We start from the raw sequence: 23,450 nt of genomic DNA on the forward strand, positions 1-23,450 counted from the left end.
ACGCTAAGTCGTATGAGTCCGGTTTCTTTTCCTCTTTGCTAACCCTCCTCTTGGTCATGTGCATTTGTTTGGAAAAGAAACCGGACTCATACGATGGACAGATTTATTCGCCAATTGACACAATTTAGAAATCCATAAAAGTAGTATCGTGATCCACATTACTACTATTAATTATTTCATATTTTGCAGGTCAGTGTAAAATTAACTAGCATAGGCCAACCTCTAATGCTAGTAATACTAGCACTAACTTAACGTCACCGGCATGCCGTTAGCTTGCAAGCTAAAGCACTAGGTCTGTAAGTCCATGAACTGTATATTATTTAAGAGAGTACAATTTTATGAAATAAATATTGGATATACACTGACTTTACCTGTGATGCTTCACATGAGCTGATAGCTCCACCCGGTCCACTGCTGTCAGTCATGTTTGCAAGTTGTCGCATGCGCGTTTGGAGATATTGTGGTTCGATTATTTCCCCGTGACCTGCCTGTGACCTACGTGATGTAATTTTAACAATTTTCTACTTGTTCCCACAAACTTGAATTCGTGTTCACAGTGAAGACTTCGTAGTCGTAGAAATTAGAGTTGTATTCACAAGACATTGCACTCACAGCTTTTAGATTCATACTCCCATAAAAACAATCGTAACTCAAACAATTTATCAGACTCACGTATATGAAAGCAGGATATTGTGTACAACTATTTCATTGAAATACAAAATGTTTAACATTACGAATACGAATGGTTAGAAACATGCACACATCTTTATGATAGCTATCTTACTCCATACACCAGATACACAGTTTTGACACTACACCTCTGTGGGACTTTTTTTGTTTTGTTGTGATCCTGGAGAAACTGGAGCAACCCAGAGAAAACCACATGTAAACCGTACCCATCATGCAATGGCAGTGTTGAACACTGTGCTTCCTTGGTTTTTTTGTTGTGAATCGAAAGATTTTGAGGAAACTGGAGCAACCGGAGTAAACTCTAAGCTGGTAGTCATAACAAGCCTCATCAGACACACAGTTTTAACACTGCACCTCTGTGGGTCTTTTTTTGTTTTGTTGTGACACAAAATCCTGGAGAAACTGGAGCAACCCAGAGAAAACCACATGTAAACACTGTGCTGCCTTGTTTTTTAAAAAATGTGAAAACTGGGAAGAAACCAGAGCACCTGGAGTAAACCCTATGTCTTGACGTTTCTCACAGTGGACATTTTGACACAAATGCAACTGTTTCGATATAGATGTGGCTTACCAACACACCTAAATGGAACAGCTGCTATTATAAGTCAAAATGCCCACTGTGAGAAAGTTCTTTAATGGCACTCATGTTGAAGGAAAGAATTTTCATAGGTATTGTAATGATAAAATCACTACCCTCTACCTCATCTGACCTAAATCATGTGAGATAGAAGGTGTGATATCGAACCTATTAAATTGTTTCCATCAAGGTGAATGCAGGATGCTTCAAGGTGTTAAAAGAAGCAGGGGCAGGGGGTAGGGGACAGTGATGTTCATTTAGTCAATGCAGCTGCACGACTTGAAACACTGGAAGGGCTTCGCTAAATAATTTCCAACGGCGGAAAAAAAACGAGCAACTTTGGACTCCGGGGCTGGACTTTGAAGGGAAATCAGCCGGATTTTCAGACTGCTTAAAACAGCCTCATCAAACGATGCATCGTCCGATGCAGTTGCAGCCTCCAGTATGTCCTTTTGAGAGCCAAACTCCTTTTCAAGGTCTTTCATCACAACCTTGTTGAATTGTTTCATGCCCTCTGGGGTTGTCCTGACAGAACATCTTGGCATGTCCTCTTCCTCCTCGACCTTCTCTGACAGACGTTTGACCACAGTCTGGATTTCTGCCATCGTCACTGAGGTTCTGCTTCTCCAAGGGGCTTTCATAAGAATCCTCCTGAGCAGAGCAGTGATGAAGCTCTCTGATTCAGATGAGGTATTCGTTGAAAAGAGTACCTCATCTGACTTTCCTGAACGGCTCATCTTACTGGCATAAGATGCTGCAGGAGAGCGGCCAGGAGCTGGTGAAGACTTCCTTTTGCGTGAAATCAAAACCTGACTGTCAACATGGCGCCTGACATGCTGAGAGCGGTCACTATTACTGCGGCTGGAAACAGATTTTTGGCTGCGAGGTGATATATGTTTTTCTCGCGGCTCCTTTGTCTTTTTTACTGACCCTGAGCTTCTCTGTGAGGAAAGCTCAGTGCTTTCTGTCAGACTTGAACACGAGGGTGTTGTGGTCTGTCTGCCGATGGCTTCAGGGGACGCCTCTTCCTTACCCTTGTTTTCTTCTGGCTGTGGGGTCACCATTCTTGTCACTAGGTCATGGATGTCATTGACTGCACCAGATATTTTGTCGCTGTGACACGCTTCTTCTGATCTTACCTTTACCAACCAGAGAAGCACCTGCTGCAAATACTTTCCCACCATGTCCTCTGTGATGGCGTAAAGAACTTCAGGAGAAAAGTAGAAACCACTAGCATCCACGCTCCTCCTGACCACAGAGATGACAGAGTCAGAGAGACATCTTCCTGTTTGAACCCTGGGAATCTGATATGTCATGCCAGCCATCAGTTGCTCGTACATTTTATCAGTCAGTTCCTTTGAGAACTTCCTGACCTCGCTACTTACAACTTCCACAGTTTGGCTGTCACCTGCTGACCGATTCAAGTTGTTAAACAAGCAGTCAACATCACCTTTGATGGTCTCAAAATCTATTTCAGCCAACTGCTGCCTTGTCACAGTACGTAATTCACTCTTTTTGGTCAGATTGCTGAGCTCAGATTTGCACCTGGGAGACTCTGGAACTCCTGGCAAAGATTCATACCAAGGTTGATCAATGTATGTATCTTGTGTAGATTTAGACCGGGGGGAACCTGGATGTGATGGCAATCTAACAATGGAGCATTGGTCTTCTTCTGTGTATGTGGCCCGGAGCTCTGTCTTCATTTTTTCAAATTGCCGTTGAGCGAACTTCAAAAAGCCAGAGTTTTTCACTTTTTGGCTGACGGTCTCAACTTCTGAAGACTGAAAAAAATCTTTCACCTTATTAATGATTAACCCCATGTTAAAATGAGGCTTCACAGAGGTACTTTTCTCACTGCCGCAGGGAGAGGGTCCATCATCTGTGTAATGAAGGTCATTATTTATTGTCCGGACTATATCTGTTGCTGCAAAATGAGCATCCAGAGAGGCACTGACATTTTCCTCCTCTTGTTCGATATCTGGTGTCTCACCAGACCATTTGAGGAGGATTTCAGTCACAGCCTGAGTCGCAGAGGGAACAGAGATTCTAGATTTTACACTCTGAGCTAAATCACATCTCTCTGCCTCTGCTATTACAAGCATAGGTACGGGAGATTCAGAGCTTCTTTCTAGGAAATGCTCAGGCGCTTTCCCCCTACTAAACAGTCCCAGGCACTGGCTGCTCACCTTCCCTAAAAGTCTTTTCAGGCATTTGACAGCATGAGTCACCATGCCATGAAGAGATGCTGTGTTGGATAAGGAGCCAGTGACAAAAATGGCAGGCCCTGTTGGCCAAACAATGGTGTAGCAGGCCAGAGATAGAGCAGAGTGTACCTTTGCAGCAACTTCACTCTCAACCATCTCTGTGAGCTCTTCAGCACTCTCACATTGCTCTTGTGTTACCTGAAGAGCAGAAGCAAAGCTATTAGAGAGGGAATCTCCTAGTCTGAAATTCTCCAAATACACAGGGATATCATTTGGAGATGGACCCTCGGGAGTGTTGTCCTGAAACATGGGTAGAATCATTTTCAGGATCACTGCAGAGACTGACTGTACAATTTCAGTCAGCATGTCACTCAGTATAGCTTGTGTGTCTGAGTCCAAGGTCTCTGCAGCTAACAAACTCCACTGTGTTTGGGAGATTCTCTCAAAATATTTGTTCACTATCGGCAGAACAGACTCCCGTGTGACAATTGCAGTGTTGGTCATCTCGGATTGGTCCATGGCGAAGAACAATTGCTTTCACTTTTGGGTTTGAAACTGTCTGAATTGTGAATTTGTGTGGTGATTCTTCTAACTGTGTCTGTGTCGTCTGAAATCCAAGTGGAAAGTGATTGAAATTAATTCGTTTCTGGAAACCTATAGAGTAAGCCCTCTGTCTCATATGACATCACAAATGACATCACAGCAGACATTCCAGTGAGCGCTTTGATCGTAAACACGCATCAAAGCGTCGACGACATTCCACACATACGTCACATTCCACACATACGTCACAGCATAAGGGAGCGAGCGTTGCGGCAAACTCGCGCATGCGCACACGCATCAAAGCATCTAAATTACATTACAAAATATTATAGTCATTGTTATAATAATTATAATTGTGTCTGTTATAATTATTATAACAACCATTATTTATTTATATTAATAATATTATTTAATAATATTACATTGTTATAAATAAAAAAATATATAATTATTAAGGCACAGTCACATTTTGCCAACTGTCAGTCACAATGCCAGCTGAAAGTTACATGAATAAAAGCAAACCATTTCCGTTCACTGACACAGACATTGCTCGATAGGTCATTTGTTTTAAATGAATGAGCGAAGTAATCGAGTAATCCTTCACCATCTATCATCAAACAGTCAAGTTTTGGTAGTATAACGAAATAAATTGTCAAACAGAATCAAAATATTTACTCATATTATGAGATTATTTAAAGATTATTTACATATAGCAAAAATATATAAACTGTGAATTTACGTATTTTTTGCCAATGTGATGGCGAATTAAATCAACTTGACATTTGATGCATACCTGTAGATGAGTGGAAGCCTGTTGGGCACTGTTTTTTGTTTTTTCCTATTTTCATTTGGACAGAAAAAGGAATTATACTTTGGCACCCGGGACTGCTCGTACAGTTTAAGAAGTTATTGTGCTTCTAGACTTTGTCTGCAAAATATTTTATTATTATATTTCTCACAGCAGAATAAGAAAGCAAAACTTCACTGAGCAGAACTCTTACTACATTGACTCCAAAATTATTATTTTAAATTAGACTCAATTCCTTTTTGGCAGTGAAAAAAAAAACCCCTGCAAGTGCGCATCAATGTGCAGGTTTTGTAAAAACAAGATGCACATAGTATGGCATCCATGCAAATACATGCTTGCACACGTTGTCACTGTCACACCCTTCACATGAAGAACACCATTTTGTTTCTGCCTTTTTTGTTTTGAAATGGCAGATGCACAACTCTGTCCCTCCCTCTGACCTGGCAGTCACTGGTGGGCAAATTAGTTGTCATTATTTGGATTCCTAACACGAGCTTACCTTATTATTTTACTTAATTTAAATGTAGGGTACATAACATCTGAGGATATATATTTTAGATCTGGGGCCATACATCGATTGATAAACAGAAATTAAAAAATCTCCTGACAATAACATGAGTTTTTATCTGGAAAAAATAAAAATGCAGTGCGTCACACTGAACCTGCAGCGAATGCAACTCCTTTCCCAGTTTGACCCTTCCGTTTCTATTCATGGTAAGAGTAAGTGGTGCTAGTTGGCTTTTTGGAACAGTATTAGTGCTCCTCCAGTGGACATAAACAGCACATCACTCTGTACCATTTCTGGGAAATCACCTGATAAGTCAGTTAGGTTTCGTTTCTGTGCTTGTTTGTGCCACAGAGGTCTGGCATGATTGGCACATTTTGGTCCATACCAGCAAACTTCTTGTCCTCCTTGTTTTGCTGCATTACTCTGGTGTTAATGAAAATACTTTCTGCAGAATAACAATCAGAAAAGTGCATCAGCAAAACTTCAATGATGTTATACAGAAATGTCATGATAAAATGCATACAATTGGTTTTGAATACATAAGAAACTGCGCAATTAATGGGGAAAAAAAATTTGGTGACAAAAAATAAAAAAAGGGAAGGTGAAAAAGTGATGTACTTGTGTTAAAATAGGTGCATGTTAGAAGCACATAAAACAAGTATTAAGTTCAAGTACTCTCATACAAGGGTCATGGCCTTGATGTGCAGTAATAAACAGAGTGATGCTCACTGATCTCACTTATAGCTAAAAAAAAAAAAAAAAAAAAAGAGAGAGAAGGTTGTCTGGGTATAAAGGTACAGTAGACTGGTCCATTCAAGGCTGTTCATTTTTTCTCTTGCCATCTCATCTAACATCTGTTCTCACAAACTGAATTCTACTCTTGGAGGTTTGCAGCCTCACATATCCACCTGCTTCTCACTAATCTTCATTTCCTGAATTAAGGGAGTCAAGATGCACATAAAACAGTTGTGTGCAGTGCACTCTCTAACTTGCCACAACTAAGCCAAATCTCAGTAAGATATGTCTTGCAGATTAATTGAGGAAAGGAAAGAAATACATAAGACACGGTCAGACAGTCTACAGTAAAGTTGGTTCAGAGTCCTGGTGGATTACTGTGTGGTAAAGCGCGCCATCTACCTATGGTGCTGGTGAACTTATTTTTGTTGCCTGTACTTAAATGTATTGCATGCAGCGTTTTGTACTGGTAAAATATTTTACTTTAAGTTTCCAGTCAATTTTATTTTAATATTCTACTTTTGCCTACTTTTAAGGTTGGTCAACGTCGATCGTAGCTGATTTATTTTTAAATTATGACCGGAATTCGTTGTTTTGTTCTGGCTGACTTGACGGAGTCAGTGTAGGTGAAAGTGAAACTATAATGAACCCGGAGTTGAAGGGGAAAACCTACAATCTAAACTCCACTTTGTTCGTGCGACAGCAGTAAAGAGTAGCTACCTGGCAGCAAAGGGAAGACACACAATCATGACGGACTTCTCTACAATCTACAAACTGTCCCTGGTTGCAGTAATCTGCTTCATTCAAGGTAAGGTTAGGTTTTCTGTCGATGTAACGAGGCTACCTGTCAATATTTCGCTCAGCCGCTGGCCAAATATACGAAATACACTACTTTTATGCATACGCAGTATACAAGTCCGGATGCATGTTTTGTCGTTTATTGACGTAATCCAAACTCTGTGGGAAATGCGCATAGTTCATGCATTAATATTATAACCTTACATAAACCCCCAATATAAATATAAATATGAATAAAGACAAGTTTAGACTAAATACTCATAGCTATGTTTGAATGTGTCTGAGCTGCGGACTGTAATTTGACAAGAGTAGGCTATGCCAAACGACTTCACGGTCTCGAACTTTAAATTCAGGCTCTTATCATCATAACATGTAATTAGTCGTGAAACATATATGCCGAATTCAGCATTAGAGCCTGTCACGTAATATAATATCCAAAATAAGTTCCTATCAATGGTATACTTTAAATCATAACATAGATTGTGTTAAAATACTGTATTTCTGAATGGAATTTGGTGTGAAGCGTTCAGCGCAGTCGCACACTCCCGTGGCCGAAACTATTACCACCCAGCATCAACAATTCACGTTGTCTTCACCTCAGTTAATACGGTAAATACAGCTGAGACAAGTAAAATATAATAATTAAGATAATAATATAGATAAATATAACAAAGGGCAAGACCAGAAAAATTAGGAGAATGAAAATGAATGTAAGACTCAACTTATTTTGCACCGCAAGATGATCACTTTTACTTTCATTTTCATCTTTTATTATGTAATTACTGCAATGCCTTGGTGCTCGTTATAGTTCTTCCAATACCTTGTATTTCCTATGACAACTACAACAACATGCCTTATTAAATGTAACTATAGGAATAAACTATTCAGCTATTTTTAGACTGGTAAATATTTGAGTCATGTACACAACAATATCAGATTAAAGTGTAATTGTACTATTATGCTCACATTATGTGCATTTTTCCCAATATATTGTTAATTCCTTGTTGGATCTGTTGTCTGAAGCCTGCAGCAGCAGCTGTCCAGTGCTGGAGTGCTGGTTTGTGCAGGAGAAAACGGGTCGAGGAGGAGGTTTAACTGCTGCCACTAGCCAGGAAAAAGCCCTGCTTCACATCAGAACAAACGCATACAGCAACCCTGCGAAGTCCCAACATGATCCATCTGACATCAACCCTGAAAGAATCTACTTTATTACCGGTTAGTTCAAAATGACGCACTGAGCAGCACGTGTAACTACACATTTATCTCTCTACGTGTGTGTGAGAGTGAATGTGCATTGTGTTTTAGGTTGGGTTTTTTTGTTAATAGCTGGTGTAATTTTGTATGCAAGTGTGTGGCTCTATACTTTCTGCTGTTCATTGCATCTACTCTAGACACAGTAAGCGCTGAAAATGTGTTACATTCCATTAAATCATTATTATACCTTAGCATCCATGCACTTTTTCATCATGTCTCTGGGTTAATGCCGGTATGAAGATAACATCAAAATAGTTATTGAAATAGTAATAAACATGCTTTTTTATAATCCGTTTCTTTCTATAAAAAAAATTCTGCAAACCTTTAGAGTACAGGTCACATTAGTTGGAAAAGAAACTTCCTCCATAAGCAAGAAAAAGAAAATGATGAGTATTAAATGCAGCAATAATGTGTTTTCTATCTATCTACTATATTCTAGCTGGTGCCCTTTTTATTTTATTCGCCCCTGCCCCTCAGACAGCCTGAATTTGTCATTGATAACATACAGTCATGGAAAAAATGATAAGAACACCCTTGTTTTCTTCAATTTATTGTTCTTTTTAATGCCTGATACAACTAAAGGTACATTTGTTTGGACAAATATAATGATAACAACAAAAAAAGCTCATAAGAGTTTAATTTAAGAGCTGACATCTAGCTATTTTCCATGGTTTTCTTGATTATGATTTTGGTTGTTATCAAGAAAAGCCATTGAAAATGGCTAGATATTCCCTTAGAAATAAGGGTTTCAGTTCTGCCTCATTTCTTAATTAAAAACAATTATTTAAAACTTAAATTTGTCAGCTAGGGATTTCATAATTGATTTTGTATTTTCCGGTAACAAGTTAGCTGAAAAGAAAAAACAAGTATCGAGGTTTTAATTTTCTTTTCAAGTAGGCCTAATATTTATCTTTACATCAACTCACTCTTTAGATCAAGATGCCATTCTTGTCTCAAATTCTATTTTTTATATACTATAAGCAAAGCCTATACCATGAAAATGTCTACATGTCATCCTTCTGACTCCTCCCTCCTCAGACGAAGGTGCCTCTCTCTGCCACCGCTCTCTGAACCCTCCCAGAGGCTCTGTCGAGAAGCCCCGGTGTGAGATGAACCCCTTCCTGCCGCAGCCCTCCACCCTAAAATGGGTCGCTCCACTCACAGACTCCGCTTTAAGCCCCATGTACCTGCAAGCAGACTGGTTTTCAACAGCCATACAGGGCCTCAACAAAGAACTCGCCGCTTCCACTATCATGCGTGCTCCTACAGCCACCAAAGAGCAAGATGGTAAGGATTTATGACACAAAAGATCTATAATCTATTATTAAGATAGTCAACTGTGAATAAGAAAGTTCATCTTATCTCAGTCATGTTATAGTTTGACACTCCTCCTCACTCTCTCTGTCTCTGCAGTGATCCTCAGTGTGACCAGTAAAACTGTGTCGGTTCAGTCCAGACTCGGGGAAACAGCGCTGCTGGATTGTGGCTTCTGGGTTGACCCCTCCTCGCCTCTGTCTGGGTCAGGTTTTGCCGTAGAATGGCGCTACCAGTTCAGAGGCAATGGAAGATTGGTTCTGGCCTACGACGGCAAGACGGACCGTTTGGCTGATACGCAAGAGGAAGGAGCCACACTGGACTTTGATGGTTTGCACGAGAAAGGGAATGCGTCTCTGATCCTGCAGGAGGCCAAAGTGCATCACTCTGGGATGTATATTTGTACGGTGTATCTGCCGTACCTCGTGGCTCAGGTGGCGGTGGAGCTTGATATTGTAGGTGAGGGAAAAGATCGTGCTTTCTTTTTGTGTTTAAGACAACAAATGTGCACACTAAAACGGTAATAGGATTTCTGAACTCTGGTCTCAGAGCATTGGAGATGATGGTAAAAGAAGATGTGTGCTTTAGAGTGCAGTAATCAGTCCTTCACACTGTCATTCATAGCATTTTATTGTTTAGTATCTGCTGCGATTCAACACTGAAGTCAAAACAAAAATTCAGTTGGAAAATTAAGTCCACATAGTAAGATTTAATTACGAACCAGATAACTATTATGAACTTCCTCTTATTATCTTTCCTATTTTCTTTGTTCCTCCATTCTTTTCTCCTTCTACCAGAGCCTCCATCCCTCTCCATCCACCCCTCCCCTCTGCCCCTCGCTGTTCCTGGCCAGACTGTGTCCGTCCAGTGTGAGGCGTCTGGCTTTGCCCCCCTCTCCCTGGAACTGAGCTGGGAGTTTAAAGGAGCAGACGGGAAGTCCAGGCCTCTGGGATCAGGCAGTGTAACGGGCCACAGGCAGGCATGGGATGGAACCTACAGCCAGAGCACCAGGCTGGAGCTTGACACAACTAAGCTGGACCTGGGCAGAGGAGGGGAGCTCATCTGTGTGGCTGGACATGTTGGCGGCACACAGCAGGCCAGCGTGACCCTCAATGTCATCGGTAATGTGAAAGAAGTTTGTTGTTTAAGACATTTATAAAGCTCTTTTGGCAACAATGGGTTCTTACTTTTTGTTGCATGACAAAATAGAAGCCAGTTACAGTAGTTGTGACAAGTAAAGTAAGTAGAAGTGCTAAAGTATTTGCATCAAAATATACTTAAAGTACTCATTACAGCTCATTTTAAGCTTTGGTCCAATAAAAACATACTCATATGAATGGCAAAGCTAATTCTCTTCAAAACCAAATGTCCATGGAGATAAAATTATTTTAACGAACCTACTATAAGTGATGGCTCTGGTGGAATATGTAACTCATAAAGGCTTAATGATGAAGTTAAATTAAACATTTTATTCAAGCTGAACAACAAAAGATCACTTCAATCAATTCTGTTTGTTTTGTTGGTCATTTCAGGGTTCAGTACTCCCTCCATTGAGGACTCAATGGCGATGGTGGGCGTAGCACTTGTGCTCTACGGTCTCATCAAGTTTGTCTCTTGGACCTTCACCGGCTCAGGTAACAAATAATCCACAAAAACATATTTCTGTGTATAGTGACATTAACAATAATAAATTATTAGTGGCTGCACCAATTTAATCATTTGAAGCAGCCAGATAGATGGATACTATCTCATCGTTTGGATTTAATAGCATAATAAAACAATACTTGACAAATGTTAAATAAAGTAAAAAACAATGCATGTGCCTTAAACATTATTTAAGGTTTTTAAAAAAGGGTGGGTTAAATGCTGTGCACTTATGCACATACTATTTAAGGAAGATACATTAAGATATTTTTTTCAGTTCTGCTATATGACTTTTTGTATTTTTTTTTCTGTTCACAGGCTCAGATGAAGCTGTTCAACAAGATAAGGTAACTTTTTCAAATACTGCTAAATATATAATTCTGAATGTATTTAAATAAATGCACTATTTCTACGCCCCCATGTTACTGGGTATTTCTCACGTGTCCTCTCAATAATAACTTTCCACTTTTGCCACTTACAGAAAGATAAGTAAAGAAGGCAGAAGACAACTGCTGTGGGAGTGTGTTACCGCGCCAACACACCTGTCTGTTTTGATATCTTGGGTGGGTTTATAGGATCAGGTTTCAGCAGTGACTGTTCTCCTATTCAAGTGGATAGTCACTCCTTTTTTTCAGTGAGCAGAGGTAAATCTGTTGAATTTTTTTTACTTTAAGAGTCATTTTTTTCCATAGATCCAGAGTGATGCTTGCTTGCTTATGTTTTTTTAATTTTTTTTTATACTTGTGGATAGACATACTTTTCTCTTGGGGTATCAGTGAAAACTTTCTGAAAAGGGCTTCTGCTCAGTCAAATCATGTTTGTTGTAATATTTCTTTCTTCCTTCAAAGTGACATAGCAGTTATATCATATTGGCCCTACCACTATTTTTGACTGTATCTTGTCATCAACACTGGAAAACGGCCACAAACATTTGAAGTGTGTGTGTGTGTGTGTGTGTGTGTGTGTGTGTTGAACAAAGAGGACTAAAAACATATTTTGTAAATGATCCAGGAAAGTAAAATTAATATTTTGTCCACAACATGAATCCTGTTTTGTAAATACAGAAAATTCCATGTATGTACGTATATTCAGATTTTTTTGTTCAATATGTGTGTGAATGTTGGTAGAAATTATGCTCTAACCGCCTGGGCTAATGCAAACTTTTATAGAAGTCTGAAGGAAATGGTACAAACAAAGTGCATAGTTCTACTGAAGGGTAAATTAAAAACTTGTGTCAGAATTTAAAAAATCATAATAAAAGTCTGCATTTGAAGTGAAATAAACACATTTCTGAAAATGTGCTGCCTTGAGTTTCCTGTTTATAAGATCGTCAAGCATGCTGGTGTGCCACATTGTTGTAAAATAACCTGAAAACAAGCGTTAAATGTGTCTTAATGCATATTGAAGTATTTTAACATAATTGTAATGGCTGAGGTGTGTTTTTTTCCTTGCCATCAGGTCAGCAGGAATGATATGTTTCTAATGACCATGCTGCAAAGTTTAAGAGTCAAGGGCTGAGGGGCTTGAGGCACTTTGTAATCTTGTTTTGGAGTAGGAACTGAAAATGTTAGAATCTGTAAGTAATACAATAATGCACAAGGCAGAATTGCTTAATGGAAAAATGTATTATAAAGCAATTATTACATATGCTAAATGTGTAACTTTTGAAAATCTGTCAGGGTTTGGAGATTTAAAAAAAACAAACCCATTTGTTTTACTTGACATAATGCCACAAAGAAACCTCTTGGGTGCCCTTATCATAGATAAAACATGATAAAGTGTCCTCTAGGTTGTTCTTAAATAAAAAATAACCACTTACTGTGATTTCTTTTTTTTTTCATTGCAAGAACAGCAGACCAACATTAATTGCAAGAAGTAATTTTGTTCATTTTTACACTGCACTTTTAAGATTCCATGCTCAAATGCATGTAGTTGTACTGAGGGCCAGTTCAAGTGAGGGTGCGGGCCTCCAGTTGCCCATCCCTGATCTAGTGCCAAGACATGCAGCTGGTGCACTTTTTTCCGCCACTGCCCCGGACAGCGACAATCCAACATCAGGGATAGAAGCTGCCGTTAAAACTCAAGCAGAAGAAGCAACAGCAGCAGTAGAAGAAGAAGAAGAAGCAAGGCAACCAATAGCAAACGACATTACTGACCGTAAACCAGCCATCAACCAATCAGCGGCCTTGATGCAGCTGATATGAGTATAGCGGGTATACTTTCGACAAAGAGCTTTCGATCTCCTATCGGTTACGAGCATTGTTTTGGTAAACAAAAAGCCTATTAGGGATTAAACTGCATCACGCGTTTGTTTATGCAGTAATTTATATCATAAAAACAACATACGAGCTGTTGTTTTGGCTTGTTATGTTCACACTTCGCTCACTTACTTGGCACATAATGCTAACCAACTAGCTAATGCTAAGCTAACTCAAACTGTTTTAACGGAACATCGTGTTGGGATATTATCCTCACTTGTTGTCACGTCAAACGGCTCATAAACCAGAGGTCGGTATGTGTGAATGTGTCATAATTTATTATATTGCAGAAATGTATATCTTAATGATATCTTATGTCTAATTTGTCTGTAATCTGTAATTTCCTGTGTCATCAAACCTCGATCACGTCACTTGTTGTTGCCTCACTGTTGGTTTCAGTTCTTAAATCAAAGAAAGTATAATGTTAATGTTAAATGGCTTGTTTACTTGACAATAAATTAAGGAGCAGTATAAGCGCATTATGGTTAAATCCATAAGCATATAGGTATATGTACACAGTTTTTCCATTTCATGCTTCTTTACACTTAAACTCCACTTTAAACACTTAATATATATATAACCTAATTAGAGTTGTATATATCTATATTTTTATTTTTGATTAGGTGGTTGGCTAAAAAATATATATTGAAGTTATCACTATCTCTGGGAAATTGTGCATTGCATATTTCACTGTTTTCTGACATTGTCAGAACAATTTCAACAAGAAAATACTGGGCAGATGAATCAGTGATAAAGATAATAACTAGTTGAAGTCCTGATTATTAATGCAAAAATACCCCAGTGATTGATTAGTACTGGCATTAAACCTCATGTCCCACCAGAAATCCACAAACTTCATGTTGTTTGATTTTCAACTTCCTACTGTTTCTTTAACATTTTGTACTTTTAGCTGCCCTGATCAACATTCTCCCTGTTTGTTTTTTCTAAAAGCAGAAATCACCATAAATTCAGATGGCGGTGGCTCCCGCCTCGATGGCGGATAAGATTATAGTCCTTGATGATGACGATGAAGAAGAAGAGAGTCCTCAACCCTCCTGCTCTGCCTCCACCTCGTCTTCTCACCATCAAACCAAAAAAGTCTCAACACTTAAAGCTCAGCAGTCTGCGCCTACCCACATTACCCAGTCACCTTTTGCCTCAGCAAAGAAAGACGCACATGTTCTGCAGGCAGAGAATCAGAGATTATTCACTGAGGTGAGCTATTTAAGGGGACAAACTGATTATTCTTATTCACCTGACCCTATGAAGTTTTTGTAGATGTGCAAATGTACATGTTAACTTCTGACAGTCGTAGTACGGAGAGTTTTAATTATATTGACAATACATTGAAACGGTGTGAACTAGAAAAACCTGAATCACAATGTGCTGTTGTGTGTTCTTATTATTTTTCTCTCTCTCCTTGGGTTTTCTTTTCTCCCTAATCCCAGTTTGTGGAACACTGCTCAGCACTCACCCACGACTGCCCTGAAGTCTTGACCTTCCTCCAAACCAAGCATGCCAAGGCCTTGCCCGAGTACCTTTCATCTGTTGAGTTCAGGAACACCGTGGGAAGATGTGTGACTCATGCTCAGGCAAACCATTCCAAAACCTTTGTCTACATCAGTGAACTGTGCACTGCACTCAAACAGCACGCAGAAAAGAAGAGGGTGAACCTAAACAAAGTTGAACCTGGGCCTTCTACCTCAACATCAAGTTCTGCCCACTTAAACTCTGTTACGTTCAAAAAGGAAGGCAAGACTAAAGTTCATATTGATGAGGAAGAGGAAGGGGCGAAGCCAGCAGCAGAAGATAAGCAATCTTCCACCTCAGGACTTAAGGAGGGCAATAATATGGAGGAACAGGAAGCAGAGAAAAAAGCAAAAAGGGCATCCAGGAAGCAGGTTTGTGTATACGCTTCAACTTATGATCATCATTTTTGTAGGCAAACATGCTTGACCTTTCATGTCTTTTCTTAATTTCTCACAGATAGCATATCTGGAGAACCTACTGAAAGTATACAACGATGAGATCTGCCGCCTGCAGCAGGCCGAGCTGAGCTTAGACGACCTGCAAGCTGAGGAGTCGTTATACATTCAGGAACACAAGCTCAAACGCAAGGTTAGGCTGGTGTTTGATGCAGCCTGGGCTTTCACTGGTTATAAACACTGCTGAAAGCTGTAAAGATGACTATTACACCTGGGTTTGTGGCAGCTAGTCACACCTCTTATGTCCCCATCTTCTTCTTTTACAGTTGATGAAGATTTACGAAAAGCTGTGTGAACTGAAGAAATGCAGCACACTAACGGGCCGAGTTATTGAGCAGAGGCTCAATTACAATGGCACTCGTTATCCTGAGATCAACAGGAAGGTGAGCTGGTTGTTGCTGGTTTAAACAGTTAGGGTGAAAAAGAAAAAAAGCTTGATCGGGGACATCCCTGATTACAATCAGTGGTAACAGAATCTGAATCTGGGGGGGGGGGGGGGGGGATATCAACTGTTTTTCATATGCTCCTGATTTCATACCTTGTGTTCCTTCCTCTTGTCAGATCGAGCGTTTCATCAACAGTCCTGAGGCGCGCAGTAACCCTCCAGATTACCAAGATATCCTGCAGCAGGTGCTGCGCGCCAATGAACGTCACAACCTTTCCCTGAGCCGAAAACAGCTGAACCAGATTGCCCAGGAGGCTTTCAGAGACACTGGGAGCCAAATACAAGAAAGACGTCACCTGGATCTGGTGTACAACTTCGGCTCACGCCTCACTGACCCCTATAAGCCTGGTAAGGGAATGACAGAATGGCATTTTATTAACACAAATACTTAGTTAATACACCACAAAAAAATAGACAAATGTGGACAAACAACAACAAACCTTTATGAGCAGTTCCACTTCAGCTTCATCCAGTGTCCCATGCAGTACACGAGCATGGACAAATGCTAAACCAATGGCTTTAAAAGTGTTTTTAGTTGACACTTATGTGGTTTCTCAGTAAGTACATATGGATAAATAAAATAGAATAAAACTGCAATTATTTCCAACTAAACTGTACAGTTAACCATTGCCCTCCTCGCTGTTCTTACCCTTGTCTTTTGCCCTTTTCTCTACGACCCTCTGAAGCCATAGACCCAGCTCTGTCGGACCCCTCATTGTTGCGGAAGCTTCGGTCGAACAGAGAAGTGGCTGTGACCCGTCTGGAGGAGGTCATCACCAAGTACGCCAACAAACAAGAGGACACGGAGGAGCAGGAGCGAGCTAAGCGGCTTGCAAAAGACAGCAAGGAGAAAGAGGTATGACAGCATCTGGGGAATGATCAAAAATCAATACAGGCTTTGTATTCTTCCAGTGTTTCACATGTTTCGTTTCCATGTCTTATTTATGTATGAAACTAATGTAAACCAGTGGCTGCGTTAAAAAATGGACAAGAGACACAGCTGTTATGGTATGACGGCTGGTAGTCAATGGGTTAAATCTCCAAAAGCAAAAGTGTGGTCCTTCATGCAAGAAAAACACAGATACTAATGATGGTGCGTTCAAGAAAGATATTGAAATACAGCATGATTTGTTAATCCATAAAGTGCTGTCTTGGACCCTGTGATCAACACTAGCCCTGCCTAACAGTTATGGTGTTTATTTTCTATTTTTCATTCCTGTGTTGTTTTCCTCCCTCCCTGGCTCTCTGGTTCTTTCCAATCCTCACACGTCGTATTTTCAGGCCAAAAAATCAGAAAATGGAGAAGGAAATAAAGAGGTGAACGGAGTGGCAGAGGAGGAAGATGAAGAGGTGGAGGAGGATGACGATGAAGATGAAGAATCATCAGATCCAGACATCGAGGAAGAGATCAAGGCCAGCACTCAGCATGATGGACCAGGTTAGAGCAAGCAGAGATATTAATTCTTCTCAGTTTCTGTTTGATCCAGTGTTGGTGTTCCTCCCACTGGTTAACAATGTCAGCATATTTCATATTTTTAATTTAGTTTTCAACCAGTTATAATCTCTCACATGCTATTAGGTTCTTAATGTTTCCTTTTTGTAATGATGGCATCTCTGTTGAAAACATTTTAACGCAGAGGGTGGAGTTTTCTCTCCCTTGATAAGTAAAACCCTTTTACTGCGTTCATTTCCCTCTTTCTATAGGTGATGATGAGAGCGAGGAACGAGACGGTAACGAGGCGGAACCAGCGTTTGATGGTACTAACAAGGAGGATCAAACGGATCAGTTGTCAGGAAGCGTTTCTGCAAGAGAAGAAGGAGGCGTAAAAGATGAAGAGGAACCGGTCACGAGTGGGCTCAGTCCTCTTTCTGATGAAAGCAAGTCCCAAATCTCTCCGCTGTCTGACCTCCCCTCCCCTAGACAGAGCCCCAGCCAATCAGAGTCAATGCAGACTGATGACCAGACGACATTGTCTAATGGTACCCATGCAGGATTAGAGGAACCTGTGGATTCCTCAAATCATGTGTCAGTCGTGCTGGTAAGCACTAGCAAAGTCACAAAGGACCGTGCAGACGCCTCCCCGGCTGCAGCCAATGGAGTGTCTTTGCCCGAGTCGCCAGCAGTCGTCGTAGAAAGCTGTGACACGCAAACAACCAACGGCACGTCTCCGCCGCCCAGCCTCAGAACCACGAGGAGCCAGAAGAGGAAAAGGGAGGACGTTACTTCAGAGAACTCCCGAAATGCAAAGCACATTATCATCCATGACAGGTACTGTAAGGCTGTGCTGGAGTTATTGTGGTGATGGGAATATCACAACACACACACACACACACACACACATTCTACATTGTGCCACCACATCAAAATCAAGTGTCAGTACCCCTAAGAACAACTCTTCACATGAGCATAAATGAGACCCACAGCATGGCACCCAGTTAAAACAAAAATACTTTTAAAGTGTTATTAGTGTTTTTTTTAAAGTTATTTCCTTGAAAATGCCGGTAGTTCCCATTAAAACAAATTATGACTGGTGTTTTAACTGCATGCCAATTTAACAAGTCACCATATGAGTACCTGGTGACGCAGTGCTCACTCCACATAAAATGCACTGGGGGGCTACATTATATCACTTACAGCTAATTTTCCCAGTTAAGGTAGAACAGCATCACTGATCTGTTTTTTTATTTTTTTGTGGTGGTTCAGCTAAAAACACAAAAGCATTTAATTCATCAGCACCTTTGGTTGTTTGTATCCGCTCAGCCACTGGCAACATTCTCTTCACCTAACCTGTTCAACTGCATCTAACAGTTTAGATAAGACACCTGACTGCCCTATTGTTATTACAGACGTGAATTTACACAGACGCTTTACTTGTTGATGGACTTGTGGTGTTGTGCCGCTGCAAAAAGAACATAAAAAACGGGTTATTTTTCTCATTAAAAAATATTTTTTGGGCCTGGTGGGGGTTTGGTGTTGTTACTATAGGCCTGTACAATTACAGGGGAAACACTGTATAAAATGTTTGCTGTAGCTCTATAGCACTTGAATTAATAATGGTATTGTTCTGAATTTATTTATTTGAAAAATTATTCAACCATTGTTTATATTCTTCTTCCTCAGTGAGGCAGATATCCCTCTGGATATGGGCGTTTTCAGCTGCAATTCTCCACAGCAGGCAGAGTCGACCAGAGCAGACACTCCAACCCAGGAAATGGTCAGCAGCTCACAGTCCACACCTCCACCCAAGCATAACAAGGTGAGGGCACAGAGAGAGACGAACATTTAGGGTTTGAATGGCATATTTGTGCTCGTAGAGAAAACTATGTTCACGGTGTAAGATCATGACTTTAGATTTATAACATTTGTAAAAGACTCAATCTAGTTTACAATTCTGTCACCTTTTCGACAGTAATTAGCTGAAGAGTATCAAAGAAATCTTATTAGACTCTCCAGTGTGTTCTACAGGAGTTTCTCGTCCTTATCTAGGTCATGTCAACTACATTAGTTTGTTTTTGATAATAATCTTTATAACTATATAACTTGTCTTGCATCACATTGCCACTTGAGGCTTTCGTTTTGACCAATTTCTTACCTCTGAAAAATACCTTGTTTTTAGAGTAACACATCTTTTTAAACTGATGTTCACAGAGATTTGATGTTTATGCAAACCCAAAAATTATGTTTCCTGCCATAAGCAGACCTTTTTACTGCAAACGTGTTTTATTTTTTGCATTTTATTTTTGGGAGCATATTGTGTCCTCACTGTAAAAAGAAACTTAACGCACTCCAGAAAATGACTGTTCTCTGCCTATATTCTCCACACTATCTCAAACTAAGAATAAAAATAGAATTTTCATTCTCACAATTTTAATTTTTGGTCAGAATAATTTTCATAAATATTATAATTTACCTCCCAGAATTTTCTTTTACCTTTTCTTTTTCATCCAATTCCCCTTGTTTAATATTCAAATATTTTAAGAAAAAAAAAGTGATCACACTGTACTCACTCTGTGTGTGTGTGTGTGTGTGTGTGTGTGTGTGTGTGTGTGTGTGTTTTCCAGGTCAACGTGGCCACCCAGTGTGACCCAGATGAGGTCATCGTCCTGACAGACTCAGAATGACCTTTCACCTTCAACCTCTCACTGTACTACAGATTCTTCCGTATCTCAAGAGTATCCGATTTTCTGTAAGGACGTGTTTCTAAGGACCGTCCTTGCCTTTTTTTCAAAATCAAAATTTGTCTGAATAAATGAATATGATCAAAATAGTCAATATAACATTTTTACAAAACATACAACAGCCATTCATGGCTATGGAAGACAGGGAAAACTATACATTTAGAAACTGGTGTCACTTGATTATATATAACCAAACAACAGCCAAGACAAAGTTTTTTTTCCTCTTTTTGTAATGTTAAATTTGAAAGAAGGCTGGTTAAGCTGGACTTTTTTCCTTTTTTTTTTTTGAAAATCAAGGAGTCCTCTTCTTCTGCTGTGTGTACCAGAGAATACAGCCGCCATTTACTCTAAGCAGAGATTCACTGGACCTGTTGGCTGATCAAAGCAGCCAGAAGTCTGTCGTCATGTTTCCTGCCCTTCAGTTTGTAGTAGCATTGAAATTAGTTTTTTGCTGCTCTAAACACAGAGATAAAAGTTCTTCTCTTGGGATGATTGTCTCTTAGTGTGGTTTAGGTAAGAAACCAGTGCCTGAAAACGTGAACTTGAACTGGTCGGTGCTCCAGAGTTTTGTTTTCACAGACACTTGACTGGCAAAGGCTTCATTAGCTCACTGCCAGTTTGTTTACATTTTTATATTTTAATCTTTTTTTTTTTTTTTGTAAAAGGAGAGGGGCGAGGTAGTGGTCTGTATAAAATAAATTGGTGACATTGTTTTAATTGTTATTTAAAATGTGCATTGAATCAGCAGATGTGTGGTGGTTTGTTCTCTGCTGTTAGGGAGATGTATGGACTGATCCAGTAATAATGGAGAACATTTTCTCATTTCCCCCCTCTATAGATATTTCTATATTTAGGTTTATAAAAAAAGTTACTATTTTTATTCAGGCGTATGTATGCTGAAGGATAGATGAGTTGTTTCCAGATAACTATTGGTTTGAATGAGGAATGCTGTGTGGAAAGTGTTAATAACCTATATTTTTCTTATTGTCAACAGATCACATGGAAATACCAAAATCATTGAATTGTTACCTAACTCTGTACCCAAAGCCTGATTTACTCTACTCCCCTCGGCCATAGAGCGCCACTGCCCATCACTGAGTCTCACTGTTGCATGTGAAGATATAGTGAACACGAGCTGTAGTTTGTCCCATCTACAAGTACTGCTGCTGAAGGCAATGCTGGAAAATGGTTATAAGCCACGACTCAAAAACAGTCCCCAACAAATCCACTGTTTACACGTTCCTGAGTAATGTTTGTTAAAAACTACAGAACCCAGCTGTTTAAGGAAATTACAAAGAAACCAATGGGCTTGTGGGTGAGAGATAGTCAGATAGTGAGGTATGAACTCATATCGTAGTTTGGGTCTTTATATGGGATTTGTTGACATTGAGCCTTATCCTTAATAGCTATGGCACAAAAACATTTCTTTGTGATTCTGATTTGTCTTAAAGCAAAAGAGGGAAGCAGATCAAAAATCCACCAGCCACTCACTAGATTACCATTATTTGTTTTTGGGATGGCGAGTGAAACAATCATGCACGTACTTTGGCTATTTGCTGTTGGTGATTTTTAACCCTGGTCTGATCATGACACTGATCAACTGTACATGCGTCTCTGCTCAGCCCCAATAACTACATCTTGTAACCTGCTACACACAGTTTAAAGCCCAATTCAGAACTCGCCACAGCGGTCAACTTCCAATCAACTAATAAGTCAGACGATCCAAAACAAGCCTGTCTTATTTGGTAAAGTCACTTTATGGAGCACACCCCCGGCCCAGTTATGGCTCCTAACCATATGAGTTTAATAACTAGAAGGCCATTTTTATCCGACACACACAATTATTTACTTTTATCCCACTTGACATTATCCAGAGTTGTTAGTGCAGCTTTTATATGTTTGTTCTTTCCTGTTAATACACTGGGCATTCAGATACATTTAGAATTCAAGTTGAAATTTCTACATCCCTGCCGCTTTTAATACGTTACGTTTTTTTTTAGCACAGTGTTGCACTAAAGATCTTCAGCATTTGAATGAGGAGATTTTTTTGTGGTATGTAATACGTCCTTATAACATGTAATAGAGAATGAGGATGTTGACAGTGTTTTGGTGAAGGTAAATTTCTCAACTTTTTATCCCGACAACAGTCCCTGCTTTTCTCTTTTCCTCCTGAGTCCAACTTTTATTAGATTTAACCACACAGGTTGAAATGATATTTTGGGATAAATAGTCTTTTCAGAGTCACTAGAATGTAGATCTGGATTGAGGTTGTTAGAGCTACGATCTGTCTGGCCTCATTTATGCAGAGGAGTGATCCATCATTCACTGTGAATTTTTTCTTGTTCATTTTTGATAAATAAATGCTAATTTTTTATACATACTGTGTCATCTTTTTTTTAGATTTGGATTTTTACTTGGTTCTTGAATAGGAATGTATTGTAGATTCATTTTTATTTGGTTGTTTTAATAATCTGTTGTTTCTTTTTAGCTGGTTGATATTCTCACAGATAACACTCATTTAACCTTTGTTGTTATAGCTACAGATGCACACTGCAAAAAAATCCAACTTGTATTTTTTGGCCTAAAACAGTGATTTAAGTAGGTAAAACTTGAAATATAAATTGACATTTAGGGCAATAATGTACGTTAGCACAACAAAGGAAGCCAGTTGTATGCTCAAAAACAAGTTTGTGAGTTGTTGTTACTTATATCTTAAAGTTGGGGTTCAAAACAAGGGAAAATAGTTCTGCTAACTCTTATTTCTTTGTTGTGAAATTCGGTCATTAGCGAAAGCTAGCGGCTAACTGATGCTAGCAGCGCTGCTTGTTACAGATACAAGAGTAGCCATTAGCGTATCAATGCTAACTCAAAATTGTGGTCGCAACATTAGCTGACATTTCATAGTGGCGTTACAATCGTGCCACTTCAGCACATTGCAGAAGTAAGGATTAAAAGTTATTACAATGTTAAATTATAAGTTAGTACAACTTACAGTTGAGTTGACAAATCTGAATTCAGAGTTGAGCAAACTCAAAAACAAAACTTAAAATATGTAGTTTAATTGTCCAACTTAAAATTTTATCGAAATTTGTTGCCTTGAAATTTTGAGTTCACCCAACTTTTCTTTTTTTGCAGTGCACCAATACTACCTTTATTCAATGGATTGTGTATCAACCTTGACGTGACTGATCCACAAAATAATAATTCTTCAGTGTTTCCACCATCAGGTCATTTAGTTCAATCAGGGCAAATATAGCATCCCTGGCCTCATGTTACCTACAGACACAGACTTGAAATCTGGATAAAAGAGGACACTGGTATCATATCAGTACTCAGTATCAGCAGATAACAGGAGAGAGAAAGTTGGATTGTTGCATCCATAGCTGTAGATTCTTCTCTAGCTGCATTGCAGTTATGTTTTGCAAACTAACAGTATTAATGCTGCTGATTCAATTTTCTCTTATTATTGAGGCACTTGAGTGCCTCTCATCTGTGCAGGTAGCGATCA

At 39.5% G+C, this 23,450-nt stretch overlaps 2 protein-coding genes across 4 annotated transcripts; both read left to right on the plus strand.

Annotated features, from left to right (window-relative positions):
- Window positions 1-6,428: 6,428 nt before the first annotated feature.
- LOC131985585 (tapasin-like) lies at window positions 6,429-12,495 on the plus strand. Its single transcript, XM_059350773.1, has 8 exons — window positions 6,429-6,873; window positions 7,887-8,078; window positions 9,156-9,404; window positions 9,531-9,890; window positions 10,229-10,552; window positions 10,964-11,065; window positions 11,394-11,422; window positions 11,557-12,495. The coding sequence occupies exons 1-8, from the start codon at window positions 6,813-6,815 to the stop codon at window positions 11,566-11,568; spliced, it is 1,329 nt and encodes a 442-aa protein (XP_059206756.1). The 5' UTR covers window positions 6,429-6,812; the 3' UTR covers window positions 11,569-12,495.
- Window positions 12,496-13,205: 710 nt separating this feature from the next.
- On the plus strand, window positions 13,206-22,318 carry daxx (death-domain associated protein). Of its 3 annotated transcripts, XR_009395629.1 has the most exons (12): window positions 13,208-13,583; window positions 14,288-14,548; window positions 14,782-15,234; window positions 15,320-15,451; window positions 15,585-15,701; window positions 15,880-16,111; window positions 16,450-16,619; window positions 17,045-17,201; window positions 17,468-18,032; window positions 18,885-19,020; window positions 19,826-19,950; window positions 20,937-22,318. XR_009395629.1 is itself a non-coding variant. In XM_059350449.1 (11 exons), the coding sequence occupies exons 2-11, from the start codon at window positions 14,306-14,308 to the stop codon at window positions 19,883-19,885; spliced, it is 2,265 nt and encodes a 754-aa protein (XP_059206432.1). In that variant the 5' UTR covers window positions 13,206-13,583; window positions 14,285-14,305; the 3' UTR covers window positions 19,886-22,318. The 3 variants fall into 3 exon arrangements, 2 of the variants coding, with proteins under 2 accessions (XP_059206432.1, XP_059206430.1); XM_059350449.1 differs by having other exon boundaries at window positions 13,206-13,583; window positions 14,285-14,548; window positions 19,826-22,318; XM_059350447.1 differs by having other exon boundaries at window positions 19,826-22,318.
- Window positions 22,319-23,450: the final 1,132 nt, after the last annotated feature.

The sequence above is a fragment of the Centropristis striata genome, chromosome 14 (assembly GCF_030273125.1).
Source record: "Centropristis striata isolate RG_2023a ecotype Rhode Island chromosome 14, C.striata_1.0, whole genome shotgun sequence".
Taxonomy (NCBI): domain Eukaryota; kingdom Metazoa; phylum Chordata; class Actinopteri; order Perciformes; family Serranidae; genus Centropristis; species Centropristis striata.

Coding starts and splice junctions, on each gene's coding strand:
- LOC131985585 (XM_059350773.1), top strand. CDS start 6,813: ATGACGGACTTCTCTACAATCTACAAACTGTCCCTGGTTGCAGTAATC. Junction 8,079..9,155: donor AAGAATCTACTTTATTACCG/GTTAGTTCAAAA, acceptor CTCCCTCCTCAG/ACGAAGGTGCCTCTCTCTGC. Junction 9,891..10,228: donor GGTGGAGCTTGATATTGTAG/GTGAGGGAAAAG, acceptor TCCTTCTACCAG/AGCCTCCATCCCTCTCCATC.
- daxx (XM_059350449.1), top strand. CDS start 14,306: ATGGCGGTGGCTCCCGCCTCGATGGCGGATAAGATTATAGTCCTTGAT. Junction 15,235..15,319: donor AAAGGGCATCCAGGAAGCAG/GTTTGTGTATAC, acceptor AATTTCTCACAG/ATAGCATATCTGGAGAACCT. Junction 16,620..17,044: donor AAGACAGCAAGGAGAAAGAG/GTATGACAGCAT, acceptor TCGTATTTTCAG/GCCAAAAAATCAGAAAATGG.